Raw genomic sequence first — 27446 nt, forward strand, 5'->3', positions numbered from 1 at the left:
TATCGGCGTCAAATTAAACAAGAACAGCGGAGCGCATGTTTCAAGCATCAGAAACAGTATAGTGTTGGCCGCCCAGTCGTCACCATTTACAGGCGTGCAGATCCGGTTTGGATGCACTGCGCGATCCCCCTGGAGTGCGTCATCTCCTTTTCTGCCCTAGTTTTCGTTTTGTGATAACGGTGGCCATCGTGGCCGTGCCAAGAGCTTTTTACTGTATCACTCGCGATTCCTCATTTTTACTTCAGCGTCGCCGTGCAATCAGTGTCTTGGCAAGATAAAACAAAAAGAGAAATCTTATCGATTTGCGGTTCATTTTAAAACAATCGTCGTATCTCGTTCACCAGCGCTGCTTCTCAAACACGCTTCTTTCAGAGAAAGACCCGAAAAGGCTTCACTTTAACTGGAAATGCCAAGAGTTTCTTTGAAAGAGATAGTGCAAATTGTTTCGCTTGACTTGAGCAAAGTGAAACGGCTTGACATTGTCCGCATTGTGAACCGAGTTTTGTCTACTCTAAATAGAATTTGCCACGCATTCTACGACTTCGCGATGAGAAACCATGCTACATTACTCGCCTTCTGCTCCAGTAGTTTTACCCCTGTATTTTTGTTATTTTGCTTCTTTAAAATATAATCACCATGCCTGGAACTCAAGCAGAAATACTGCACTATAGGGGGATCGCGCAACGCTGCCAAACCGGGTGTGGGGGTCTGTCTTGGTCAATGGGGAGTTTTAGAATAGCGCCCCGCGAGCCCTTACGGTGCGGTCGCTGCCTCTAAGCAAGCTTCGTACGCAAGTCGGTGTTCGCGTTTGCGGACCGCACGCAAAAAAATTCCAAAATTGCGTGCGGTAATGGCGGCCCGAACGTCACCCGCAAGCGCTGGTTTCGAGCCTACGGTGTCGCAGCGTAAAATCACTATATGGCTGTAGCCGAAACCATGGCCAAGGCGAGCCGAGCGGCAAGTCGCGGCAAGTCGCTGCTTTGCCGCTCACTTTCATGCGAACGAAACGCCGGTATGAAGCCTCCACAGAAGCGGTTTCGTTTCACTATTGAAAGTGACATATGCATGTTGCGTGAAGTTAGGGAGCAAGACCCCTACAAAGAGCCCACGTGCACGTTGGTTCTCAATAGCGGAAAACCTCTCCCTGGTGCTCGCAAGAGCTATCAGCGCGTGAGCCATCAGTGAGAGGTGCAACCTTCTCCTGGCGCAATTCGTTAGGGAAGACCGTGCCAACCTGAGAAAGTAAGTGCACTTTTACTTACTGTAGCATGTAACACTGTCTCGGAGGGTGTTTAGGTGGTGTGTAGGTCAAAGCTAAAGGTGCCACTTTTGCAGATCAGGAACAGAAGAACAATACGGGGAGAAAGAACATCTTCTTCAGGAAATTCTCGAGGTAGCCAGAGGACATGGCTACCGCATCCGTCCTGGGGTGGCCAGGAGGGCGGCGGGGGGCAGAAGTGCTTCGCTCTGCCAGGCTCCTTTGCCGGCAGCTGCAGCCGGCAGCATCGTGCGTGCGTTGCCGGCACCCACAACCGGCAGCGTTGAACGGGCCGAGCGAAGGCTCCCGACAGCGGTGCGTGACTCCGCGTGTGCCGCATTACGAGAGGACTCCGCGGAGTGCGCAGTGACCACTGGCGTCAGAGAGCCGAGTGTCTGTAAGCATAATGATTAGTAAATCAGAGAAAAGTGGCGGATTCATCCAAGTTCCCGCAACACAGTGTAGCGCTCTGTGTTGCGACAAAAAAAAATTGTCGGCATCGTTTTGTATGTGGAGATTGCAATTGTGTGGCCTCAGTGAACATAACTCAAGCAGTGACTGAAAATGTCTGTCCTTCTTTAAAATGAAACTTTCTATGCCATTTTTTTATTATACATACTCGAAGGCAAGCCTGCAAATTTCGCTTTATCGACGCAGGCATACCGTGGCATGTGGGCGTGGATTGGTGCGTTGTCGTAGCAAGCATGAGAGGTGTGCTTGATTTCAGTTCACGCACTTGACGTGCTTAGCATGCCTACTCAGTAAGAAGGCAGAATAAACATAGCGCCGTGCATGGTTGAAAGAGTGGATGAAAGCGCTAAATTGTGAAGGTAATTTACGTAGTACTTGATGGAAGATGTCACGTCTTATGAAACCTTTTCGTGCAGGGATAGTGATATGATTTGAATAGAAGGTATACTATTATTGCAAAGGGTGTGCCAGGAAATGAAGCACCTTACTAGCAACTACAATTTCCCTGTTAACGGTTATTGAAAGCTCTGAAAAAAGAGAATGCTTCGCCCAATGAAGTTGAATGTTGGAAAAATAATTGAACACGGTGTATCGGTAAACTATAGACGACATGTGCTGTCTGTAGGTAGCAGACATATGCATTCTTGAATCAGTTCGCACATTGCTTTTGCTAGGGAGGTTCAAACATGCGCAAGATTCAGCTGTCGCTTGCGCATGCTTCGATTGCTGCCTGTCATTGGTCACACAACTGTGTACATTTGATGTTTCTTTAACACAGCTTTAACATAGTTTCATAAGAGAAATGTGCAGTGGTAGGTCTACACAAGAATGTTTCATCTTCTAACGATTTTGCTTGCCATGAAGCGTTTGCGACACACTGAAGTAGTAAATGTGTGAACTGAAATTTTATGAGCAATTGTTATTTTATTAAGGGGCGACAGGCGCTTTCGAAAGCGTCGAAGTGGTTTGCTCGGCCCTTCAAGAGCCGTACGAGGTGCTGGCCCCCGTAACCTCGCCGCGCACGAAGGAGCGCAGCCCTTCCCAAGGTCGAGCTAGCTGCACCGGTCCAGCAGTCGATGCTGGTGCTGCCTCAGGTGCAGCAAGGGCACGCAGAGGTAAGTGTCGTGAAACCACTGCGGCAGTAAGAAATTCCCCTGGCTATGTTCTAGTTATGAAGACAGCAAAAGAAACCGAAGGACAAAAAAATGAGGGAAAAAAGCTTTAAGCTTTCCGTTATAGTAGCATGCAATAAGGAAAAAGTACTTGATCTGAATACAACCCTAAAAGTCTGCCATACTTTCTTCTCAAAGGGGAACGAACACAAGCCTGTCTAAATGGGCACTCTCTGTAGAGAAATCTTGTACTATTGGCTGATGAACTACTTTTCGCCGAGCATTGTCAGGTGCGGTCTTAGGACTATTTCTCGGGCCACACGAACAACTGCCTGCCACGCTTCGGTAACCTGGCCTGGGCCTCTGTGGACTTCTAAGGTTGTATCCGACTATTACTTAATGGAAGCATTCCTGGGACGGGTGCGTGGAGAAAGTGTAGCATGTACATACACTTTCTTAAACACTTTGCCACATGCGAATAAGGAGCAGTTGTTGCGGAACATGAAAAAATTTATTACCCTGAGGGAACAGGTACTTGAACCATCGAAACAACCTTGAAATGTAACATGACTAAACATCATTTCGGAATACCAGAACAGCACACTATAGCACAACGGAAATGGTACATACGCCCCACCGCGGTGGTCAAATGGCTAAGGTACTCGGCTGCTGACCCGCACAGGTCGCGGGATCAAATCCCACCAGCGGCGGCTGCATTTCCGATGGAGGCGGAAATGTTGTAGGCCCGTGTGCTCAGATTTGGGCGCACGTTAAAGAACCCCAGGTGGTCGAAATTTTTGGAGCCCTCCACTACGGCGTCTCTCATATTCATATAGTGGTTTTGCGACGTTAAACCCCACAAATCAATCGAAATGGTACATACAACTCATACAGCAAACACGAACTTCTATGTAAGCACGTCTCTACAAGCAAGGCTCCCAGTGAGATCGTGTGACTAATCCATTGGTTGGCAAACTTGCTGATGAGCCGATGGACTCAGCGTGGGCCTTGAGACAATTTAGGTGTAGTAGAAGAAAAAAAAGCGGAGTTTGAGCATGAGTTAGTCAGCTGATGTGACCTTGAGCGTGCAAGGAGCTTATTCTAGTGAGATAGTCTGGGTAAGGGTTAATCAGTCAGAGCCCAGGTGAGCGTTTGGAAACTTGCAGAGAGTGCGAAATCAAGCAAGCCCTGAGAGGGAAATTTTTCTGCTAATTGAAGTACAATAGTTCTGCCAACCTATGGACGTATGAAACTTACAAGGATGACGGACGCTGTTCTAAAAGGTTCGGTGACATCGTGGCTTGAAGTCGAACGTACAACGTGTATAGAGCTTCATAGGGTCACGAAGGCGCAGCAGTGCGCAATGAACATCACACAGTCAATACCCTACTGCAGCATTTCTCTTTGAAGCGAAGCAAAACATATCTCACAACAGATGGGCCCAGTTGCACATATTTCCTGCGAGTTGAAATAAATGTTAACCACGATATTAAAAAAACGTAGCCGTTACGAGGCTTAACAAATGCGGCGAAAATACCAGTCGCGGAAATAAAATTACCCTTTCTTTCAGCTCGCATCTCTGGCAAAGCATCAAGTACTGGGGGTTGCCTTGTTTTGTGTGTCATGTGCAATGCTACAGTTTTTCTGATTGTGCAACCACAATGTATTTTCTCTTTGAACTAGTGTACTCTCAAGTCAGTTACATGTCAAAGTACATTGCTGCCTACTTGTGGCGCAAGAAAATTACATCAGGTAACCCGGTACAGAATGCATAAATTGTTCATTATGGGGTAATGCTCCAGGAATTTGTTTCCTTGCTTTTTTGTTTTACAATGTCTGGAAACACGCCGTGCATGCTGTCATTTCAGGAAGGAGGTGACCTGCTGACCGCCATCTTGAGTTTTTTTAAAGGCGGTTCGCCTTAGAGGCCGAAATGTGCGAAAGAGAGGCAGCCCTCGAAGAGAGACGCCTTAACATTGAAGAAAGGCGCCTGGCCATTTGAGAGCTGGAGCTGCAGCAACGAATGTGCGAGTTTGAGGCAGCACAAGAGGAGCGGCGTCAGGAGAGGGCTGCGCTCCTGCCGCAAAACCAGCTTCTAGCAAACGCACTTACGACACATGTCGACAGGCTGCAAAATTAATCGTTGTGTTAAATATCACTTTTTTTAAACACCCCCCTTTCAGCTGTAATCTGTTATGACTGCACGAGTTATGTGTCATAGTGGCCCATGTTAACTGTAGAATGCAAATAACTTTCGAGAAAGTGTGCATTGTGAAATAAAAATGAAAAATGTTGTTTGAAAAGTGTTGAAAACTGATGTCACGCTGTTTCCTTTTAGTTCGCTGAGCATATAAATTAAACGACATTTTAAAGACGCTAATTGCTGTGGTGACATGGTAAAACAAAACGTGAAAGAAATTGTATCCTAATAGCTATATGACAACTGCAAAAAAATTTCCAAACACAAGAAATTGCCGTAAATTGCGGGTCACGAAATTTTTATTGGAAACGGAAAAATGAAGACTCTTCTGCGTGACAATGACGCGTTGTCTAAGATCTCTTTCAATATTGGAGCCTGAAAATCATATTTAATCTGAGCATATCGCTTTGGTGAAGTCCTCAAACAAAATGGAACAGTGAGGAGGTGGGTAACAATTTCCTGAGGAATGATCTTCGCAGCTTTTTAGAGCCTCCTTGAGCCCTTCATAGCTAGTTTTGGCCTTCTTCGAGTACATCTGCCTCAGTGGCTTTTTTTTTCAAAAAAAAAATCCGGCAATCCAACCTATAAAAATAACCAGAAGCGAAAATGTGTGATTTTGTTAAGAACTCTCATTTTTTGTATCGCATGTACCCTCAATGAATCACTTTACAGCCTGTCGACAGGTGCTTTAGGACGTTATGCTTACTGTATTTAGATAGTGTATTATAAACTTGTACACTGCTGTACTATTTATTGGGCTAAAAGTGTTTCCCAACCCTGTGCAAGTAACTGTCATTGACTATGCCACATTGTTTATTTGTTTAATGTTCTCTGTTAGTTACCTATGTAACTTCCTGTTTTACATTATCGCGCTAGCTATTGTATGTATTTGCTGATGGGCTTCTACGCACATGTGTAGTCAGGACTAAAAGGGGTCGTGCCACAATATGTGTGGCTTGCGCGCTCTTTGCTGCAAGCTTTAATTATTGCTCCAATAAGCACGACACACAAACCAAGATTCACTTATTCTCGCTATATAATTTGTTGTCGTTTTTATGTGCGCAATTTTGAGTTCCTGTATATGGGGACCGAGTTGGGCACGTAGCAGTGTAGCTGTTTTAGTCACGCGATCACAAAGCTTTGCACGCGTCATGCTGAGTATGCTCACTGTCGCACACATGTTGCGCACAAGCACCTGCAAAACAAACTCGCCACTATCTAGCGCACTGTTCAATGTTTCATGTTGTCGATGGGGTGCACTTTCGTTTAGCTAAGACGGTACGTCTTTCTGTATAATGCTATTGTGTTTATGCTGATTTCTTTCACATTACGAAAATTGATCTTAATGTTAATGTGCATCTGTTCATTTTTGTAACATTACGGAAAATATACTTATTGTTCATATGAATACATATCTGTTCATTTATTCGACGTTATATAAATTGTTCATATTTTTATTATGTGTGTGTTCAGTTGTTATACGTTACATAAATTGTTGTTATTGTTATTAGGTATATCCTAATTTCTTCAATGCTACATAAATTGTTTTTTTGTTTTTATGTACAAGGTCATTTGTTGTACGTTACATAAGTTGATGTTATTGCTATTATGTACATGTTCATTTATTCGACGTTATACAAATTGTTCCTACTTTTTTATGTATGTGTTCATTAATTCTACGTTACATAAATTGTTGTTGTTGTTATTATGTATATGTTCATTTGTTCAATGTTACATAAATTGTTTTTATAGTTATTAGGTATGTGTTCATTTGTGCTATGTTACGTAAATTGTTCTTTTTGTTAATATGTACGAGTTCATTTGTTGTACGTTACACAAATTGTTGTTATTGTTATTATTTTGTGTTCATTTGTTCTATGTTACATACATTGTTCTCTTTGTTAATATGTACGAGTTAATTTGTTGTACGTTACATGAATTGTTTTTCGTTATTATGTATGGGCTCATTTGTTTGACGTTACATAAATTGTTCTATTTGTAAAGTGGCAGCATCTATTTTTGAGTAATGATGAAGGTTCTTGCAACCAAAAACAAACTTCTGAATTGGTTCTCTTTGTTTCTCTATCATGGCTTTTCATTTTTTTCCAAGACGTCATGTGTGCATAGGACAGGGTGCTGGAGAAACGTTTCACTGTAAATGGTTTGCAGCACTCTTGGTGTGCCTACACTGCAGCGAAATCACCAAATAATTAAATTCTTACAGCAACCAATTTATCCCAAAGCCTACACGATATGAACATGGAGTCCAATTAGTTATCTTCCTATCATCATCGCAGAAATTTTCATGGATTGGTCCAACAATAACACGTATGCCACCAAGTGAGCACCAATTTCTTTGTTTGCCCACCTCATTACATAGTCATGAACACAGAATTTTCTAAATTGCTACACCGCTTGTTCAACATGTCTGCTTAACACATTTCCCAACACGAGTACTGTTGTGGCCACTGTCCTTCACAATTCGTTGCATGGTAAAAGCAAGCTTTTCTTTTTTTCCGCACCAAGAAAACTGCCTTCCCCACAAGTCTCTTAACAAACACACCAGCTCATCAGGCTTCAAGTGACAGCATGCACGAAAGTGCTTACATGCCTACAGACATTCAACAGACCATATCTGCTTTCGCGTGTATCTCTAGTGCCTCCCACATTAGGCTCACTATCAGCAACATGTTCGCCATTTTACAGAGATACTGCCTCCTAATAAACAACAAGCACTTGTTATGCTTAGGTGCAAACCTGAAATCATCTCCGCATTTGCGCAAGGCACACGAACAGGCAGCTGTTGTAGCACAGCACAGCGTCTCGTAATTCGTGCTTGCATGTTTAGGTTTCCTAAACAAGTGGCGACGAAAAGAACGCTTCTTTGCTAAGCATAGTGTAATGCGTCAAAAGCATAAAACATCACGTAACGCTACAACTATTACTAGAAATGCCATCTGCTTGGTGCGTCGCAAGAAAGTGCTACTACCGAACACTGCACATACCACACATGAAATGTCCGTTCGTACCCCTGAACAGTTTCTGACTAGCACCTTACTTGACAGTCAATACACAATTGCCCTCACCGTGCAAAACATTGCATGGAAAAGCACAATGAAATGAGTTAAAGTAATTACCAAACAAGGCCACACTGAAGCTGAACATGTCCAACTAAGAACAGTTCAGTTCGAATGTAACAACAAGTACTCCTCTAAAAGCGGTGGCCGAAGGCCAAAAAACATGCTGGTTTGGCTGCCGTACAAACACGTGTGGCAGTTTGCAAGCAATGTCACCACGCGGTACATTTGACCAACATTTTGAAGACCAATTATAATATTTTTCCTGAAATGAACAAAAGCAAACTCGGCTATCACCTTTCCGATCACCCACTCAACGGCCTGCCGAACGGTGCTCATGCCCTCGTTGAAAAGCTGTTGCTGCTCGGTGAGGGAAGCGCCGCCATGGAGCCGCATCAGCAGGGGCCGTAAAGGATACGCTGGGTCCCCATAAATGCAAAACAGGCACCGACGCATAAGGCGCTGCAGCTTGCTGTAGAGGCTGCTTTCTCCCAGGATGCCTGTGCACACACACACATGCACAAAACAAGAAAACGTTTGAGTTGCAGGTTTGCACATTTTAAGGTTGCAAATGTACGTCAGTGAAACATGTCATCACAGCACAAAGTTTTCGTGACAGTGCAATGTTTTCTACGTGACATATTATCACACACGTTAATCTTTGCCAGCCAAAAAAACGTGCAAACATAGGCATGCACAGTGACAGTGCGACGGCAGGGCTCCGTAAGAGGCAGGTGCTTGAATTTTAACATTTGCATGGTAACGACACTAATGTCATCTTTGCTAGTCCCTGCGATAATTACGTGCTTATTTTAGCAATACTTCACTCTCTTCACATTACGCCCATCCCACACTCATAGAGCACCAACGCTGAAGTTGTACCGTCTGTCAGATTTACTACAAGCCTTCGGCGCTAGGGAAGCAACAGACCTCCACTAACCAGCGTCCTGTCTCCTGCAGGATAAGGGTCATCCCGCTCGCACACAATACCGTAGGCCCCCATCACTGCCTGGTACTTCACAACGTGCGTCCGCTTGTGACCGGAGAAGTACTCGCTTTGGTCGACAGATGGACGGCAGATCGGTCGTGCAGTGCCATCGACAAAGCCCCAACAGTTGATCAAAGTGGCGCCGTGGTTGTGTACAGCCTGCATGGGTGAAATGAAATGGCCACATCACGTCAAATGTTACGCTATTACAACGCCACCACACTTCGAAGTAACTTAAAGCTCGATTATTAGCAAGGCAGTTTCTCGAACACTCATTCAATGAGGTCAACTATCGCTCTTTCGTGGTGCTTATACATCACAATATTTGTTCAAGCTCACCTGAGAAAACACGTTGAGGTTGTCAAGCGTAAGCCATGTGTGGGTCGTAAGGTTGTTGAGCAAGTGCCCGATAACACGATCGACGTGACTCATCACTTGGCTGACAACACTTGGCATGGTGCAAGTTGCCCGCCCAAACAGTGGTTCGAGGTTGCACCACCGGTTCGGATAGGCGAGCCGTCGCAGTGTCATTAGAAGGGCCTCTTCGCCAGGCACGACGACACCCTGCACGCTCGGCATGACCTGGGTATGCGCAGACCATCCTTCAGTTGTTTAAGGTGCTCCTGTTCTAAACGGAACCATCGTAGGAAGGTCTGGGGGTCCAGGGCGCTGGCGTTGATGACTCCGCCAGCAGACATGTACGTGCGTGGTCTCGGTATCACGGGCACTTCATTTCATTTCATTTCATTTATTTATACTGTTAGCCCAGAAGTGGGCCGTTACAGGGTGGAAGTACAAACAATTATTTGCAAAAAAGAAGTACCGTACAGGTCTCGAGATAATTTCTCGGTACTATTGTGACCAGCAACTCGAAGTTATACATAACATACATAAATGGAACACACATGCGATGCAATACATACGCGCAGAACAGCACATGACGCATTTGAGGCGGCACTTTTGCACCGCGCTGAAGATTTGAAAGACAACTACTGCAGGATCATGCAACCAACAAAAAGTACACACACACGCAAAAAAAAACATATGTCACTGTTATTCGGAAAATAAACGTTTTAGATTCTGTTCAAATGATGTAAGCGAGGAACAACCAATTATAGACTCTGGCAGCATATTCCAATCTTCAATAGCACGTGGAAAGTAACTGAACTTAAAGCAATCGTTACGTGGGACTAGGGGTGGTATATACATATTATGGCGATGTCTGGAGTGTTCTTGTGTGTTGACCTGGAAGTAATCTGAATAGTTTAGTTTAAATTGATTATGAATTAACTGGAAGAGGAATTTCAGACGCTCAATCCTCGTCCTAAGTTCAGGACTATCCAGTCCAGCTTTTTTACAGAGTTCAGTAGGAGAATGATGTCGGCTATATTTATTAAAAATAAATCTCGCACCAAGTCGCTGTATTTTTGTTATTTTATTGCAGTTTGTCTTTGTGTAAGGGTCCCAGACAATTTTAGAATATTCGATAATGGGTCTGACAGGAGTTTTGTAAGCAAGACACTTTATATCAGATGGGGCGGTATAAAGGTTACGTCTAAGGCTATACAATGCCTTGGTAGCCCTGGAACATACATTATCAATATGAGTGTTCCACCGGAGGTCGGGCGTGAACCATAATCCAAGATATTTATAGTTTTGTACACGCTTGAGGAAAGCATTGCAAATCTGGTAGTTGTAATCTAGAGGTGCTTTCTTTCTAGTTATAGTCATAAAGACTGTTTTTTCTGTGTTCAAACTCATTTGCCATTCTTCGCACCAATCTTTTATTCTTTGAAGATTGTTGTTTAGATTAACTTGGTCATGTTCAGTCTCGATTCTACTTCAAAGAAGAGGTCCTCCAGATCACTCCGCGACATGTCAAAGTAAGCCATTTCATGGTACAAAACGTTGCGACACAGTCTTCGATGCCAAGGAATTTTAGCGGGAAATGAGACAGCCAACGTTTCACCAAAAACGACAAGAAGAACCCCTTAGGATTGGATTACGTTGGCTCCGTTTGTGGCTGCGCCTTTTCCATTGAAAACATTTTCATTCACTAGAAACACTTCGCGGGTACTAACTTTATTGACCATAAAGCTAGATATATTTTTCAATTACAACTTGTCTGCGCGTGCATTTTCTTTACAGTTTGGTATGATGTCGCTGCGATCATGCGTTGCGCTTTGCAGCAGGCCAAACGCTATTTTAAAACTCATATGGCGTGCGTTACGCCGGCAACACCCGCACCGCTTGCCAACGGTATTCTAAAGCTCCCTAAAGAATGCCGGACGGCACGCATGATAAGGCTTGTGCCATGCGCTCCACTGTTCGCGTTTCATTTGATGCCGATAGTACACTGGTACCTACAGCGTCCACATCGATATGACCAAGCCCGCCCCTATTTCCTATCAATTAGGCTCACCGCGGTATGCTCGAGTATCGTGGTATGCGCAGAGTGTCATGTTGTGGCTACCAGATAAGGTCATGTTGTGGCTACTTGCACAAGACCCTTCTGCCAACGATGTGGCACCTCCATCCATACATCTGAGGATTCTGTGTCCAAGTGAAGCTCTGTAATGAAGACCACGTGACGAAAAATTGCTTCCGTTCCAAGTCATACGCAGACGCAGCGCAGAGCACCTCACAGTCGCTGAAAAAATTCCCAGAACTAGGAGAGTCTCCTTCGAAGACGAATAACCAAGTTAGAACTTCCAGGTACATGGAAGTTTCGCAACGCAAAACCAAACCACGACAACAGAAGATTCCAGAATATTGGAATGACAACAGCACAACCGAGACAGAATTTCATGACGCCAAGTCGGAATACGCCAGCGGGTTTGATGCCGCGTCGCCATGCACAACGAGTGACAACAAAGTTTCTGCGCTGACTGGGGACACCGCGGCGTTGTCATCTCTGTCAACGTCGCCAGAGGAGACCAGCAACGCTGCGGAGAAGCGAAGTGCATATGCTACGTCTTCAATAGAGGAACTGAAGGCCACAGAAAACGAACAATCCTCGAACGCATCACCGCTGGAGGAAGCGTCGAAAGCACCTCGGGGTGCTGGTCAACCGGTTAAATTGCTCACCAATATCCGACCTCCTGAAACGAGTGCAAGTGACGACCCTGATGAACGGCCCCCTGCGGGCCTGGAAGAAAGCGTGAAGACAACCCCAACGAAAGAAGTACAGACGGCGTATTCAGGGAAACCTAAAACGCCTCGCACACATGCTGTACAGGCCCAAGAATAAGCATCAGAATAGACATCCAGACACTGTAGTAGGCGGTCACCATAACGAAAATTAAGGAGTGACAGATTTTTGAAGCCACACGATCGATATCTTTGTCTCCTGAAAAAGAAAATGGCAGATTCCACATATAGAGTGAATCGATGATATGCGAAGCACGAACAGGAAAGGTTCATACGTCACTTTCAAATCACCTCAACGTTACAAGCTGGAGGTAAATTATGCCGTACACGACATCCGTGTCAAGATTATCATGTTTTGTTGTGTCGTTTACCTTCTTCATCTATTCACGTCACGTGACACCAAACGTAGTATATGTGGAGCTAGCGAAACAGCCGTGAGCACGCTATAAACGTGGTAGGTTGTCTCGTTCTTACATGACACGCGTGTCAGGACTATTATGATTGCGCCAGTCATATACTTTGTCATTCATTGGCGTCACGTAACACCAAGTTTGGTGTATGTGGAGCTAACAAGCGGCCGCCACCACATCATGAAGGACCCAATATACTGCAATGTAGCGTTAACGCACGCGCACGCTGGTCACAGCGACGTTACGCTAGCAAAACGCGAGCACTCAATAGTCTGACGCCAGACGCGACCGGCGCGACCAGCGTCTGTTGACGTGGCCGACGGCAACCAGCGCGAAATGCGACGTGCTACATTTCGCGCTGATGCGTCACCCAGACAACACTGCGTCTCCCTCTTTTCAGGATGGAGGGACGCCGGACACGCTGAAATGCACATGCGTCAAAGCAACGCAGCGCGGCACGCACTTGCGAACATATGGCAGGACCGGTGCCCGTCGTGGCAATGCCGGCGTGAGGCGACGAAATGAATGCCGGTGAGTACGCGCACCACGTCACGTCGAAATGTATTGTCGCCTTGACTGTGGCTTGTAGTCGTGTTCTCACATGACATGCATCTCATAACTATCATGTTTGCACCAGTCACATACCTTCGTCATTCATTGACGTCACGTAGTACGAAATTTCGCATGTGTGAAGCTAGCGAAACGGCCACGAGCGCATCAAGAGTGTGGCATGTAGTCATAAGGTTACATAAAACCCATGTCACGATTATCATGTCTGGATGTGTTATTTACCTAAGCCGTCCGTTCTCGTTGCGTAAAACCGAGTTTAGTACATCTTTATAATCTTTATTGCACTCATATCTTATACAAAATACGCACAAACTTTATGGTCCCATAGCCAAAGGCTAGTGCGGGTCCTAGCCTGTGAAGCTAGCGAAACGGCCGCGAGAGCGTCTTGAGCGCAGCATGTAATAATGTTGCTACATGACATGCATCTCACTTTTATAATGTTTGCACCAGTATCATACCTTCGTCTTCCATTCACGTCCCGTAATACCAAATTCGTTATAAGTGAAGCTAGCGAAACGGCTGCCAGTGCATGATGAGTATGGCATGTAGTCGTGTGTACATGAAGCGCATCTCATGATTATCTTCTTTGCACCAGTCACATACCTTCTTCATTCATTCACGCACCGCAATATCAAATTTAGTATAAGTTACGCTAGCGAAACAGCCGTGAGCGTATCATGAGCGTGGCATTTAGTCATGTTGTTACATGACACGAATGTCATGGTTCTCATGCTGGTGTCTGTCGCTTGTGTTCGCCATGCAATCATGTCATACCATACCAGTTTTGCAACATTCAATGAGAATGGAACCACCGCAAGAGCTGCAGAACCAGCGAATGTAAATTGTGACATTCATGACATAAATATGATTTTCATATTGTGACTAGTCAAATATGTTCTTCATGCAGTCATGTTATGCCTTACCAAGTGTGGTATGGATACCGGTATTGAAGCAGCCAGGAGAGCTAAAAGTCATAGGTGGCTAGATACATAGATAGACAGATACGCTCGAAGTCGCCGAAGTTCGCTAAGCAATGCTTTGAATTTAATGCGTATTCTCCCGACAAGTTGTCTAGAGCCCCAGATAACACGGAACTCTAGAGCCCCAAACTCTCAGCGTCACTCCAAGCCTTGTAGCTCAAGCAGTGTAAGTGATGTCATCACCTCTGTAACGTCCAAAAAGACTCCAGTAGATTCACAAAACCAAGATCCATCACCTGATGCGGGTGAGGACGATATGTTTTTTATTTTGTGCTGCCCACGTTCATTCTTTTTGCTTCCTGTTGCCTGTACCGTTGAAATACTTGCTACCCAGCCCTACAACCACTATTCGTTTGTTGTCTCTGATGCACGCAAACTGTCTAGTATTTCATATGTTTCTGTCAATCACAATGAAACCTTCATGCACTAATTTGTGAGTTCTCTGCTGTGGTGGCTATGCCCTGTTATAGTAATTGCATCATGTGAGTTACAATGCATGCTGCGTGTACTATTGCTGTTATTATTGGCGTTGCTTAGTTTGTCCGTTATACCTGTGCGCGTGGGTAAATTGCAGCGCCAGTCCTTCGAGTATCATCACGTTGACTTCATCTGCTGCAGCTTGACACAGGAGAGGCCATAGAGGCCTCTTACTCATTGCTTTTATGAAAAAGTTGATTGCTTTGTTTCCCCCGAAACTTATTTTAAATGGGCAGGCTATCTTTCATGACATTAAACGTTCGTGGTTTCAAGCATCTTGTCAAACAACAGGAGATAATGAGCCTTGCGTGCTCGCTCACTGTGGACGTGCTTTTTTTGCAAAAGACCAACTTTCGAACGCGGCATGACGTCATGACCTTCCGTACTAGCTTTTCGGTCGAAGCCTTCTTCTCCTTAACGCAGTCGAAGCTACGTGGCACCGGTGTCGTGTTTTTCAATTCGAGGTTCAGGCGGGGTGCGCATTGCCTCTTCAATGCAGAAGGCCGAGTTATCACGGTGGACATGTGTATTGACAGCCAGAAAATTTGATTCACCAACCTTTACGAGCCCGTTAATAGGTCTCTTGTCAATGACTTTCTTAGAAGGGCCAGGTCGTTTCTGCTAAATTCAGCACCGTGCGTGTTGCTAAGTGATTTGAACTGCGTTTTTGAATCGATTCCAGATGTTCGAGATCCTAGTCAAGCACGAAGCACCTTCCATTCGAAAGAGCTACAGAAAATATGTAGAGAGTCGAAGCTTGTCGATGCATGGACAACGCTTCACGGGAATACCTTTGGAGCTGCGCGCGTTCAGGGTATGTCTCAGAGCAGGATTGACGGAGTCTATATTCTTAACGGGCTCGCTGCAAGTTGAGAGACATGCGATGTTATTTCTTTAGCGCCTGGGCAACGCAAGCTCAGCGACTACAAGCCAGTGCTGTTCATCTTGAAGGCCCAGCTAGAAAGACATTGCTACAAGTTGTGGCAAATGGATTTATCAATCCTAAATGATGAAGTTTCGGCATCTGTAATACGCATTCATATTTATGCGTCTCTGGAAGACACGCCGCAAATAGCGCACACAGCATGGGAGCACTTGAAGGCCTGATGGCGTATGATTGCGCACGAGGCAGGGAAAAGGTGCCATTCACGTCTAACATCACAAATGAATAAAACATTGAGGCGTATTCAAGTCGTCGAGCGCGCAGGTAATCTAACCGGCGCAATGCAAGAGTACATTAGCCAAAAAAAAGCTAAATATGACCTCTTGCTGAGGGCAAGTTCCGGGGCTTTTACACGCGCAGAGGATTTGCACCTGCCTGCGAATGATTTAGGCAACTTGGCATACGCACAGCGAGCAGGGGTGAGCAAACACCAGCCCAGTACTATCAGCGAAGCACGAGCGGAGTGTGGGAGAATCGTCACAGATGTCAAATAAATCAATGAGGTCTTTCGGGCACATTTTGAAAGGCTCTCCTCTGGAGACCATCGCTCAAAAGACAACAACCAGCATCACAGAATAGCAGACTTTTATGAAGGCTTGCCCACACTCTGTCCTGAGGCACCTGATATGATCTGCGCTGAGGCGACAAAAGATGTTTTGCAATTTCTGAGGAAAATGAAGGCTACCACTCTTACAGGTCGAGACGGAATACTGACGGGGTTTTATATAAGTTTCTTCGAAGTCATAGGCGAGGCACTTACTGACATGATCAACGGGTTCATTGTTGATGGGAAAAAACTAAGGTCTTTCGGTAAGGGCCTTGCTGTCTCGCTGCCAAAAGAGGGCAAGGATCCTGATGATCCACGTTCATGGGGGCTGATTACCCTCCTTAACACGGACTACAAACTTGTAGCTGCGATGCTTGGCCTGAGGCTAAAGCCTTTTTTGCCCGATATAGTGTCACCCGCGCAAACGTGTGCAGTGCCGGGTAGGTCGATTTTCCAAACACTTACTCTGATAAGAGATTTGTTCTACTATGCCAACGTTGAAAACGTTACCGGGGCTGTCGTCTCGTTAGATCAAGCTAAGGCCTTCGACAGGGTCGAACATGACTACTAATACTGCGTACTTAGGATGTTTGGTTTGCCTGAGCAGTACGTCGGCTGTATAAAGCTTCTATATATCTACATGACTAGACGACTCCTCATAAATGGTGTGGAGACAACAAGCTGGCCAGTAAAACGTGTTCGCCAGGAATGCCCAAACAGACCGGTGCTCTTTGTTCTTTCCATAGATCTTCTTCTTAGGAAAGTGTTAATGTGCCGTAATAATCCGGGCTTTCTAATGACAAGTCTGGGGTCAGTTAACATCAAAGCTTATGCTGATGACATCTTTGTGTTCGTGTAAAATCAAGCCAGTTTATCAATCCCCAGGCTTTCTCGGAGCTGTTTGAACAGTATGCTAGTTTATCGGGTACTTTCCTGAATGCGGAGAAAGTCAAAGCCCTTCGTTTCGGTGGCTTTCATGGCTCTTTGCCGGGAGATATTTATTACGTGGTTGCCGTAAATGTTCTCGGGGTATACTTTCAAGACAGGGAGGTGGCCCAAAGAAATTGGGAGGATGCCGTACATAGAGCCACGCAAGTCTTAACGTGTTTCACCGATTTTAATTTATCACTTGACGCCAAAGTGACGGTGGTGAAAACCAAAGCATGCATTCGCATATGCTTTTTATAACGAACACATTACACTAAAACCCAAACTTTTTGTGAGCCACCTTGCGTCAATAATTGGAGCCTTTCTATGAGACGGGAAGACACCAAAAGTTCCGCAAAAGTTCCTGAAGCTTTAAAAAGTTGTGGAGGACTCAGTCTGCCAGATGTTGCGACATTCAAAAAGGCACTTGCAGCTAAAACAGTTCAAAAGTTGTTTCAGTACAATGTTTACTCTTGTCATGGTATATTGCTATTATGGACCGGAACTCTTGGAGCCGCATTCGCGTCGCAAAGGTATCGGGAGCCTCAAGCAAAATACCCACATGCCTTTTATAAAACAGCAGAGGGTCTCAAGCGTTCGGTTGATGGTGACGCCACCGAAGAATACTTTGCAAAGCTTGCACCCGCACGCATTAGCGAAATAATATTCTGTTGCTCTATTACTGACGAGTAAACACAGAGATGGATGCCCAGCAAGTGAAATTGCGGAGAAACCACGTACCGGAAATAGCTCGAGAATTTGATTAGCTGTGGCAGTGAGACGCGTTGCCCACTCGTCAGAGACTATCAAAGTGGGGCGTCGTTCACAATGAACACTGCCCCAACTACGGGAAAAGAGAAACCATCCACCACACGATGTTTGAATGCGTAGCGCCCAAAGGCGTGTGACACGTCATGCGTCGTTATTTCGGAATGTCGATTCCTTCGGGCACACAGCGCAGAAGGGGCTTATTTGAACAACTCACACAGTTCGTCACAAGGTTCGTCTTTTGGCGTTGCCGCTGTATGGCCGAAGCATGGTAACGATCCCAACGAGCTCCATACCCAGCGTTACAGAAGATTAGAAAGATCATGGTTCAGTATTTTACCGAACAGATTGAAATGCAGGGTGAAGAAGCCTTAATCACAAGGGGCCATGTACGTTCTTTAGGGGCGAAGCTCCTTATAGCGGCAACCGTTTGTCCCTCGTAGCCGTTGTAGTATGTAACAAGTATAACATTTTGGCCTTCAAGGTGGTGCCGGTGAGTGATTTCTTCTTTGCGTCGATGAACAATAGTGCTCAATGTACAGACCAATGGCTGCTAATGGGGAATGAGAGACCGGAGCATTCGGCTTTTAGTTAACGCGCATGCTGCGATCTCCATTAGCAGCCTTTAGCATGTGCATTGAGCACTATCTGACAAGAAAGGGTTGCTACGTTATACTCGCTGGTTGTAACCTCCTTAGTTTGAGAAAGGTTTAGCGAGCGTTCAGCTGCAGTGCAATGAATACAATGAGCTAGTATATACCATAAATGAAACCGAGGTGTTTATATGTGGGAAGTAGATAAGAAGCGCAAGCCGTAAGAAAGTTAAAGTCGAATTCTCCTGTCTCTCATTTCCCATTAGCAGCCATTGGCATGTACAATGAGCACTATCTGACACGAAAAGGTTGTTACATTATACTCGCTGGGCGTAACCTCCTTGGTTTTAGAAAGGTTTAGCGAGCGTTGGCCCGCAGTGCCATACAGTGAACTAGTATATACCATGAACTCGAGGTGGTTAAAGGTGGGAAGTAGACCCAAAGCGCAAGCCGTAAGAAAATGTGCGTGTGCCACCTCCTGTTTATACCTTGAAATGTCCGCTGGATGGCGGTGCTTCTATATGGGGAGTATATGATGAAAAGATGCGAGATGGTGGTACTTGGAGTGTTGAATAGATGGACGAACGGACACACAGACAGATGCATGGATGGACGCTCGAACGGACGCAGGGGTGGATGCATGGATGAACGCAGGGACGGACGCACGAACAGACGCACGCACGGACAGGCTGATGGACGCATGGACGATCACACAGACGGACGCATGGACGAACGGAAGCAAGAACGAATGGACGGGTGAATGTTTAGCCCCAGTCTCCATCATTCACTCCGTAGATATGCTGCCATTTTTTTTGTAAAGCTCGGATTGCGAACATTGAATTTCCTTTACTGCCGTTTAACTGGGGGAAAAATCGCTTCTTTCCGCACGTAATATGTGAATCTGTTCAAACAATTGCTCTTCGCGTTTATTTGTCTCTTTGTTTTCTTGAGTGATTTGTGATCTGTGAGAATCTTGAAATGCTGAGTGTTACATTCTGTGTATGTTCTGTTGTTTGTACACGCCACTGAATTGATTTTGTTTCGCCAGACAGTTACTTGAAACGTTGTCACCAGTTTGCAATAAACTTACCTGTCTTAACCACTGAACCATGATATTTCATCATGCCCCTAGTAAGATGACGGTAGCAGCCGTCATGTTGCCAAAGGCACGCCGTCACTTCTCGGCATTGATTTTCACTCCAGGAAAATTTTTAACCTCCTTGCATTAACCAAACAACCATAATGTGATGATAATGCACTGTTTTCGAAATGTTGAAGTAATAACGTGGTAATGATGTTTTGCGAAAGTTGTGTTGACACCATGGACACTCAAATTTCGCGTTCTAATAGCATCGAAGGCTTCGCTTTGATCTATTGCTGACTCGGTCATACTGTCAGCCCCGACGTCGCTAAGCAGGCCGAGAAAGTGTTGAACACTTCGCTTTAAGAGATGTAAATAGGTAAGTGTCATTTCACTTTACCTATGTCGATTTACGAGAGTGATATAAATCGCTGACAAAAAAGCTTCATGTCATATTATGAAGCCCCACTTTGAATGCAATTCAGATTTAATGAGAGCACTGAACTAAATAATTATGGTGATGGAAGAACAACACTGCCATACAGAGATACGTTTCCAGTGGGTATTGATCATAGTTTCCAAGGTCTGAATCATTATGGAAATAACTCGTAGCGATTGACGTATGCATGGCCGTTGTTCGACCATCAGTTCATAAATCGCCTCTAGGTACTTAAATGACCAGTTAGCACAATATGTAGCTCACCTAGAGATAAGCAATATTATTGCGACTGATGCTTCTGTGTCAAAAGAAAAGGCTGGGGTTGGCAACTTCTCTCCTTCTATGAACTGGTCCTTTTCGATTCGACTCCCAGATTATATATTCATCGCAGAATTATTGGCTGTTGCTCTTGCCCCACGCAAATTACCTTCAAGCGAATCATTAGCAGTTATCATTACAGATTCGTTGTCAGTTTGTAAAGCACTTTCTGCGGCAGCAAAGGCAGAGCTGATGCATACGTTTCGGCATTTAGTTCCCAGAAACGTAAAAAAAACTGCATTTGCTATGGGTACCAGGCTACCATGGATTATATTGGAACCAAATGGCGGACTCTTTAGCAGCAGTATCCCTGAGTGGGCCCACTAACCCAGTTTTGCCAGATATGGCTTACGTGACAGCGCTAAGGTACCGAAAGGCTTTTCTGCAATGGTGAATAGGTGAATGTGTAAATATAAAGATGTGGAGCATTTGAGGTATTGCTGGAATGAACAGTGGTGTGTATCTCGCCAGTTAGAGGTCACTTATGTCATATTGCACTCTGCAGTTCCACAACTAAATTATTACATTAGCAAAGCTCGATTCAAGGTGTCACCGCTGTGCATTTTTGCAATGAAATTGAAACAATTGAACATTTCTTTTCTATTCTGTCATCGTTACTCTTATCAGCGAAAACGATTTTAGTAGCCGCATTGCAAAAGCTAGGAATACAAGTAAATCTACCAGTACGTTTATCACTTGGCGGCACTTCATTTGGTTACTGCCACAGGGGTACATGCTCCACTGTGTTTGATTACATGAACGCAACTAAATGATAACCGTGCTAGTGGGCCCTAACCTTTTCAGATCTTTAGTTTATAATTCGTAGCGTAGTCTGTCAAAAACAAGAGATGGCTTGACCGCTTGCTCAGCAAACATTTTTGTTTATTGGTATTATTATCTCTAAACGAATTTTTCAGATTGGCTTTTTTTTTCAGTTTAGTTTCATTTAAGTATCCTGCCGCCCGGTTCTTGGCGCATCCCTCTCTGTGGGTGAGCGCCATTTATCTCAGGTCATCAGCATCAGCATCGCCTCATTTTTGCGCACACGCGATCATCGCCTCTTTTTCCTGGAAAGTGCCTGGACACTACGCCATATCATGGTGACGTGACTGCTCTCATTGCTTATTCCTAGTCCTTATTCTTCACGAGCACTCATTGGAGATGTATATGATTGATACAGGAGGTTTAGCCTTCGAAAACTACCATATGAATATGAGAGACCCCGTAATGAAAGGCTTCGTAAATTTCGGCTAGCTGTGGTTCTTTACACCTTACCCAATTTTGAGCCCATTGACCTACAGCACTTTAGACTCCTTTAAAAATGCAACTGCCGCAACCGGGATTGAATCCTGCGACCTGCAGATCAGCAGCCAATTGCCTTAGCCACCATGCCACCGCGGCAAGGCACAAGGATTTATCTTTTTGACAGTTTATCCTTCAAACCACTCATTCATTATGACAGGTCGTGGAGGACCACTTCAAATGAATTATGACAATTTTTATCGAATGTTAGTATTTAAAAGGTATAGTTGAGTAACAGTGGGTTCCCGAGAAGGCAACAGCATCGCAGAAGGTAACCACAAAGAGGCCTTGCAAACACGCGAATTTTGAAGCTTTGATTATACTATGAATTTCTGTAACTTTCGGTTTTTTATGGTAGTAGAAAACAGTGTGTGCCTGTAGCCCTGAATAAACAGTCGTATAGCAGTATTGTGAGAGCTGTTTCTCATGCTAAAAAATTCAATCGGCATGACTTTCTTCGGAGAAAAGTGGGCAAAGTTTTAAATTAACGAGGAACGCTAGGCTGCCGTTCTGGTGAAGCGTAGGATGATTTTCATGCTGATGTTTCGTTGAATTTTGTGTCAACACGTTTGTCAATATTTATTATGAAACGACGTTATAGAATATAATACGCTTTATAGGAATTTGCATAACTAGATATGTGCACCCTATTGACATGTATGAATAATCATATGGACTTAAGGAAAACTTACAGATACCGTTTAGATAACATCTTTCCAAAGTCAGGTGGAAGCGACGTTGTTCTACGACGACTTGCATTATTGAGTGTTTGCCAGCTCTCAGGCAGTTCTCTTTGTAGAAACGATGAGCCTTGGCCAGATGAACTGCACTATTTACTTTAACCTATAAATGAATGTTCTTTTATTGAGTTACAAGGAACGCACACTACGAGAGCGGTAATATTTAGGTGATTTCTGTATTTTATTTATTTGTCTTTTATTTACGATGTATCAGATCTAGCTTTCGCTCAACACACTTCAATTACCACTGCTCGTATCTTCCGCCTCCGGTTCAAACAACTTATTGCTGTCTAAATCATTCTAAACATGTCTTCGCGGGGTGCCCCATGAAACATTATGTGGGCCCTCAGTACTCTATGTCACAGGTGTTAACATGTGCTATCTTCAGTAGCGCTAAGCGTGAGGCATCGCGTTCACACAGATCCGCTCGTGAAATACCAGGTTGTTACGCGTGACTCGAATAATAATTAACGTTCATCAAGAAGTTCTCTACATCATCAGAGACCACTGAATAGGGAAATATTTCGCAAGTTTCGCTTCGCTTAATTATCTCAATAGGGGACGGACGCAAACTCTACTGTATCACGTCTTTTGGACCGCACAAGACCTAGCAAGATTGGCACTGCCCATGGAAACTTTTTACGTGCAATGTCAATGTTGTAAGATATTGTGCGTTCTAAAGTTTTTTTTGTTCTAAATGTAGCGACCAATAAACTTCCTTGTTGCGGAGCGAATTCACTTTGAGAAGTTAAAGTTCACTTTGGTTACAGCATCACAGCTAGAATAAAAGTGGTGCATGATGATATACATCCCTAATAAGCAATCTAAGGACACAGTGTGCCAACCTCAAGGATTGTCGTTAAAAGGTCTGTCAGAGGCACAGGCGCGTCATGTTACTGAAACTACCCAATCATGATGATTTTGACTGCGGCAGTTATGGGTCGAATAAGTAAAAACGCCAGAAAAGGCTGAAAGATGTCGAATTGATCCTAACACTGTAACTGTCAACAAACCAAAATATGAAGTAATATTTAAGCCCTGATTTATGTCTCGTTCATGGGACATAGAAATGAATATTGAATTTTGGGGGCAAATCAACTAGTCTGGTACTAGACCGAAACCATCCTATGTGCCACTGGAAGACACCTCGTATACGAGACATTGAGCGAAAAGAAAATGCAGGTGGTTGCATTGCCTTAGGATTCACGCATCGACCACAGTCATATCGTTGACTTTCATAAAATTCATAAGGGGTTAGGCAGTTCGTGATTGGGAATAACCAGGTTAACTGCTCTCGGACAGGACCAATAATTAAAATACCAACTTTCAAGCATTTTCATAGAGTAATTGTAGCCAAAGTAAAATATCGAAATCCTTGGAGCCATGGTAGGAACCATTTTCACACACAATTCTAAAGTGAAATTTCGGCTTCCCTTTTTCTTCTGCATTCATGACGGTGACAATCACATTTAGTTTTCATCACACAATTTACCTATCCATAATGACTAGTTGTTTCAGTGTCTCTTGAAAACCGTTCAGTGAATGATTCAAACAAAAGGTTGAAACCACGAATGGCCAACGTAGTCTCTGACTTCGTCTGTGAGCATTCGTGGAAATATGCTCAGCTCATTCTCGCTGCGTTTTTAAATGCGAAGCATATCTTGGCGAACTTCGGTGACTTTGAACGTATCTATCTATCTATCTATCTATCTATCTATCTATCTATCTATCTATCTATCTATCTATCTATCTATCTATCTATCTGTCTGTCTATCTATCTATCTATCTATCTATCTATCTATCTATCTATCTATCTATCTATCTATCTATCTATCTATCTATCTATCTATCTATCTATCTATCTATCTATCTATCTATCTATCTATCTATCTATCTATCTATCTATCTATCTATCTATCTATCTATCTATCTATCTAGCCGCCTACAACTTTTATCTCTCCTGGCCGTTTCTATATTTGTAGTAATACCAAACTTGGTATGGCATAACATCACTCTATGAAGAACATATTTGACTAAGTGATAACATGAAAATCATGGCGTGGTTGTCATGAATGTCATTACTTACGTTTTATGGTCCTGCAGCTCTTGCGGCAGTTTCGTTCACATGACATGTTGCAAAACTGGTGTGGTATGGCCTGATTGCAAGGCGAACACAAGCGACAGACCCTAACATAAAAATCATGACATGCGTGTCATGTACAACATGACTACTTGCCACGCGTATGATGCGCTCGCGGCCGTTTCGCTTGTTTCAGGTATGCCAAATTTGGTATTACGTGGCTCCAATGAATGACGAAGGCACGTGACTGGTGCAAATATGATAATCATGAAATGCCTGTCATGTGAGCACATGACTACATGCCACAGTAGAGGCGCCAATACATTTCGACGTGATGCAGTGTGCGCGCTCGCCCGCGTTCTTTTCGTCGCGTCAGGCCGGCGTTGCCACGCCAGGAGCCGGTCCTGCCATAAACTCGCAGGCGCGTACCGCGCTGCGCTGCTTCAACGCATGCGCGTTTAAGCGTGTCCGGCGTCCCTCCGCTGCGAAAAGACGGAGACACAGTGTTGTCTGGGTCATGCATCGGCGCAAAACGCAGAATGTCGTAATTCGCGCACCGGTTGCCGTCAGGCGCGCCGATGGTTGCTGGTCGCGCCTGGCGTCAGACTAAAGAGAGCTCGTGTTTGCTAACGTAGCGTCGCCGTGCCCAGCGTGCGCGCGCGTCAACGCTACATTGGAGTATATTGGGCCCTTCATGATGCGCTCGTGGCCATTTTCTTAGCTCCACATATACAAAAATTCATGTTATTTGACATCAATGAGTGACGAAATATATGACTTGTGGAACCATGATAATCCTAACACGCGTGTCATGTTAGAACATGACAACTTACCACGGTCGTAGCATGCTCGTGGCCGTTTCGATAGCTCCACTTATACAAAATTTTGTATCATGTGACATGAATAGATGACGAAGGTAAACGACACATGCAAACATAATAATCATGACACGAATGTCATGTACGGCATCATCTACTTTAACTTCGTAACGTTGTGCTGATTTTAAAGTGACATATCAACAATTCTCATTCGTGCTTCGCATACCATCGATTCCTTCTCTACGTGGGAATTTGCCATTTGGTTTTGTTTGTTTGTTCACGTACAGGTGCATCAAAGCTGCTGTAATGTTACTAACTGTTACACTGCTACTTTTTTACCACTGACGCTGAAACTGCAGGAGTCCGAGGAACACCCGCTATACAATAGCTGGCAGGCCCAGGATGATTCTGAAGAGCAACATAAACCCAATTGGATGACTTCGTGGATGGTGGCCGTGCTCGCTTTGGGATTAACACTATTGTGCAGCGTTATCGCATTCGCCTTTGTACAGACCGCACCATCGTTCCGCAACAAAGCGACAACGGTAAGAACTGTGAGAGCGTGCACTATGTCGAATGCTACCGTAATTATGAGCACGTGCAGTTTTCCGCTTTCATTTCCCGATGTTCTTACACGGACATATACAGAGTAACTACATGCCGGAAAGAAAGAAGTGAAATTTAAGGTTTCTTGCTTCTTTGTTGGATGAAATGTTTATTATAACTAGCAGACCACCATGGCAAGAAAAAAAAACGGCTATTGTTATGTGTCGTGATAATGAGGCAAATGTCACGAAATATTTTGACCAAAAGGTGAACTGCCGTCAGAAAAGACAAAATCTGCAACCTTCAAAGTAAACGTGCAATGCTCGAGGAATTGACCTACTGGCATCTATCGGTGTATTTAAAGCCATTCGTGCATTTAAACTGCAACAAGGACGGTAAACGTAGATCACTACTTTTCAATGCTTGTTTGCGTTACTCAGCAAGTGATCAGTTTATGAGCTGGGAGCTGACCGCTGGCCAATGAAGCTCCCGTAATGACAGGGGTAGGCTATACGACCCCGAAAACACCGTTTGTGAATATGAGTGACACCATAGTGGAGAGCTTTGGAAATTTCGGCCTTCGGCAATGTTTTACGTTTTTTTAACAGGAACCTACACCATAGTATACAGACCTCAAGCATTTTTTACTTTATCGAAAATACGGCCGCCGCGACCGCGATCCCACAACCTGCGGGTCAGCAGTCGAATACGAGAACCAGCAACGCGCTCATTCACAGCGAGGGTCTCATTCTTGCGTCGCTGACCCTGTTGAAATAGAACTTGTATTTTGAACATGGATTAGTTGATGATTTCATTCTCTCAGCTTGTAAAATATGTAAATAGAAAAAAATTCGCTGCTCTCTCCAGAAAATCTGGGTGAAGCGTGTGAGTGTGAGCATCACCACTGTTTGTATTCGTGTTTCCATAGCAATAAAGCATATCGTTGAAAAGTTGTGCAGGTGCTGTGTCGGTCCTTTTTGTTCTTGTGTTACTCGCCACAACGTATCGTTTGATGCCTAGCAACAACGCCAGTTTGATCTCTGTCGTGATCTGCAGGCGGACACCAGGGCTCCTCACCATCTCGTAAAAAGTGCGTCATCAAGGATAACAACAACATATAAGCGGACTCCTCTACTTACAGCCAACGCCTCAGCAAATCCTTTGTTAATGGCCGACGTTCCAGTCAGAGCAGAATGTCAAACGCCGTACTGCCATATGCTGTCAGGCGGGTTACGGATAAAGCTCGACTACAACGTGAACCCATGTACCGACTTCTATAAGTTCGTCTGCAATAGCTTCAGTGGCAAGGACGAGTTCGTCCACGTAAGTGCGTATGCCGGTCATAAAAACTGTAGATAGCACCACCTTGGTTCCACTAGTTTCTAAGATATTTTCTATAAGTAGTAAAGAAAGCCCTAACCGTTAAAATGTTTCATTGTCCTTGGAAATAATTGGCAATCGATCATTCATGTGATCATTCAAACACCACGAACCTAAAGACAAATAGTGTGAACAAGCTTATTAGCTCAATACGTTAACAGAAAGACCTCACTTCGCACCTCGCTTTCTTATGCGCATCATGTTGGCATCATAAGCAGGAAACATTCAAAATGAGAGTTCTCAAAAAAGAACAGCGCTTTTTCACTAGTAA

At 44.4% G+C, this 27446-nt stretch overlaps 1 protein-coding gene and 1 long non-coding RNA gene across 2 annotated transcripts in view; both read left to right on the forward strand.

Annotated features, from left to right (window-relative positions):
• The window catches only part of LOC142803896 (neprilysin-21-like), a 155465-nt gene that overhangs the window by 33679 nt on the left and 94340 nt on the right, over positions 1-27446 (forward strand). Inside the window, exons 3-4 of the mRNA XM_075890188.1 lie at positions 25609-25794; positions 26852-27118. Coding sequence (XP_075746303.1) covers positions 25609-25794; positions 26852-27118 — 453 coding nt within the window. The remainder of the gene's footprint in view (positions 1-25608; positions 25795-26851; positions 27119-27446) is intronic.
• Positions 970-7110, forward strand: LOC142803897 (uncharacterized). The gene is made up of 3 exons (XR_012894354.1): positions 970-1655; positions 2662-2844; positions 4710-7110. It is a non-coding gene; the product is annotated as an uncharacterized LOC142803897 (long non-coding RNA).

Source organism: Rhipicephalus microplus, chromosome 3 (genome assembly GCF_043290135.1).
Source record: "Rhipicephalus microplus isolate Deutch F79 chromosome 3, USDA_Rmic, whole genome shotgun sequence".
In the NCBI taxonomy this organism is placed as follows: domain Eukaryota; kingdom Metazoa; phylum Arthropoda; class Arachnida; order Ixodida; family Ixodidae; genus Rhipicephalus; species Rhipicephalus microplus.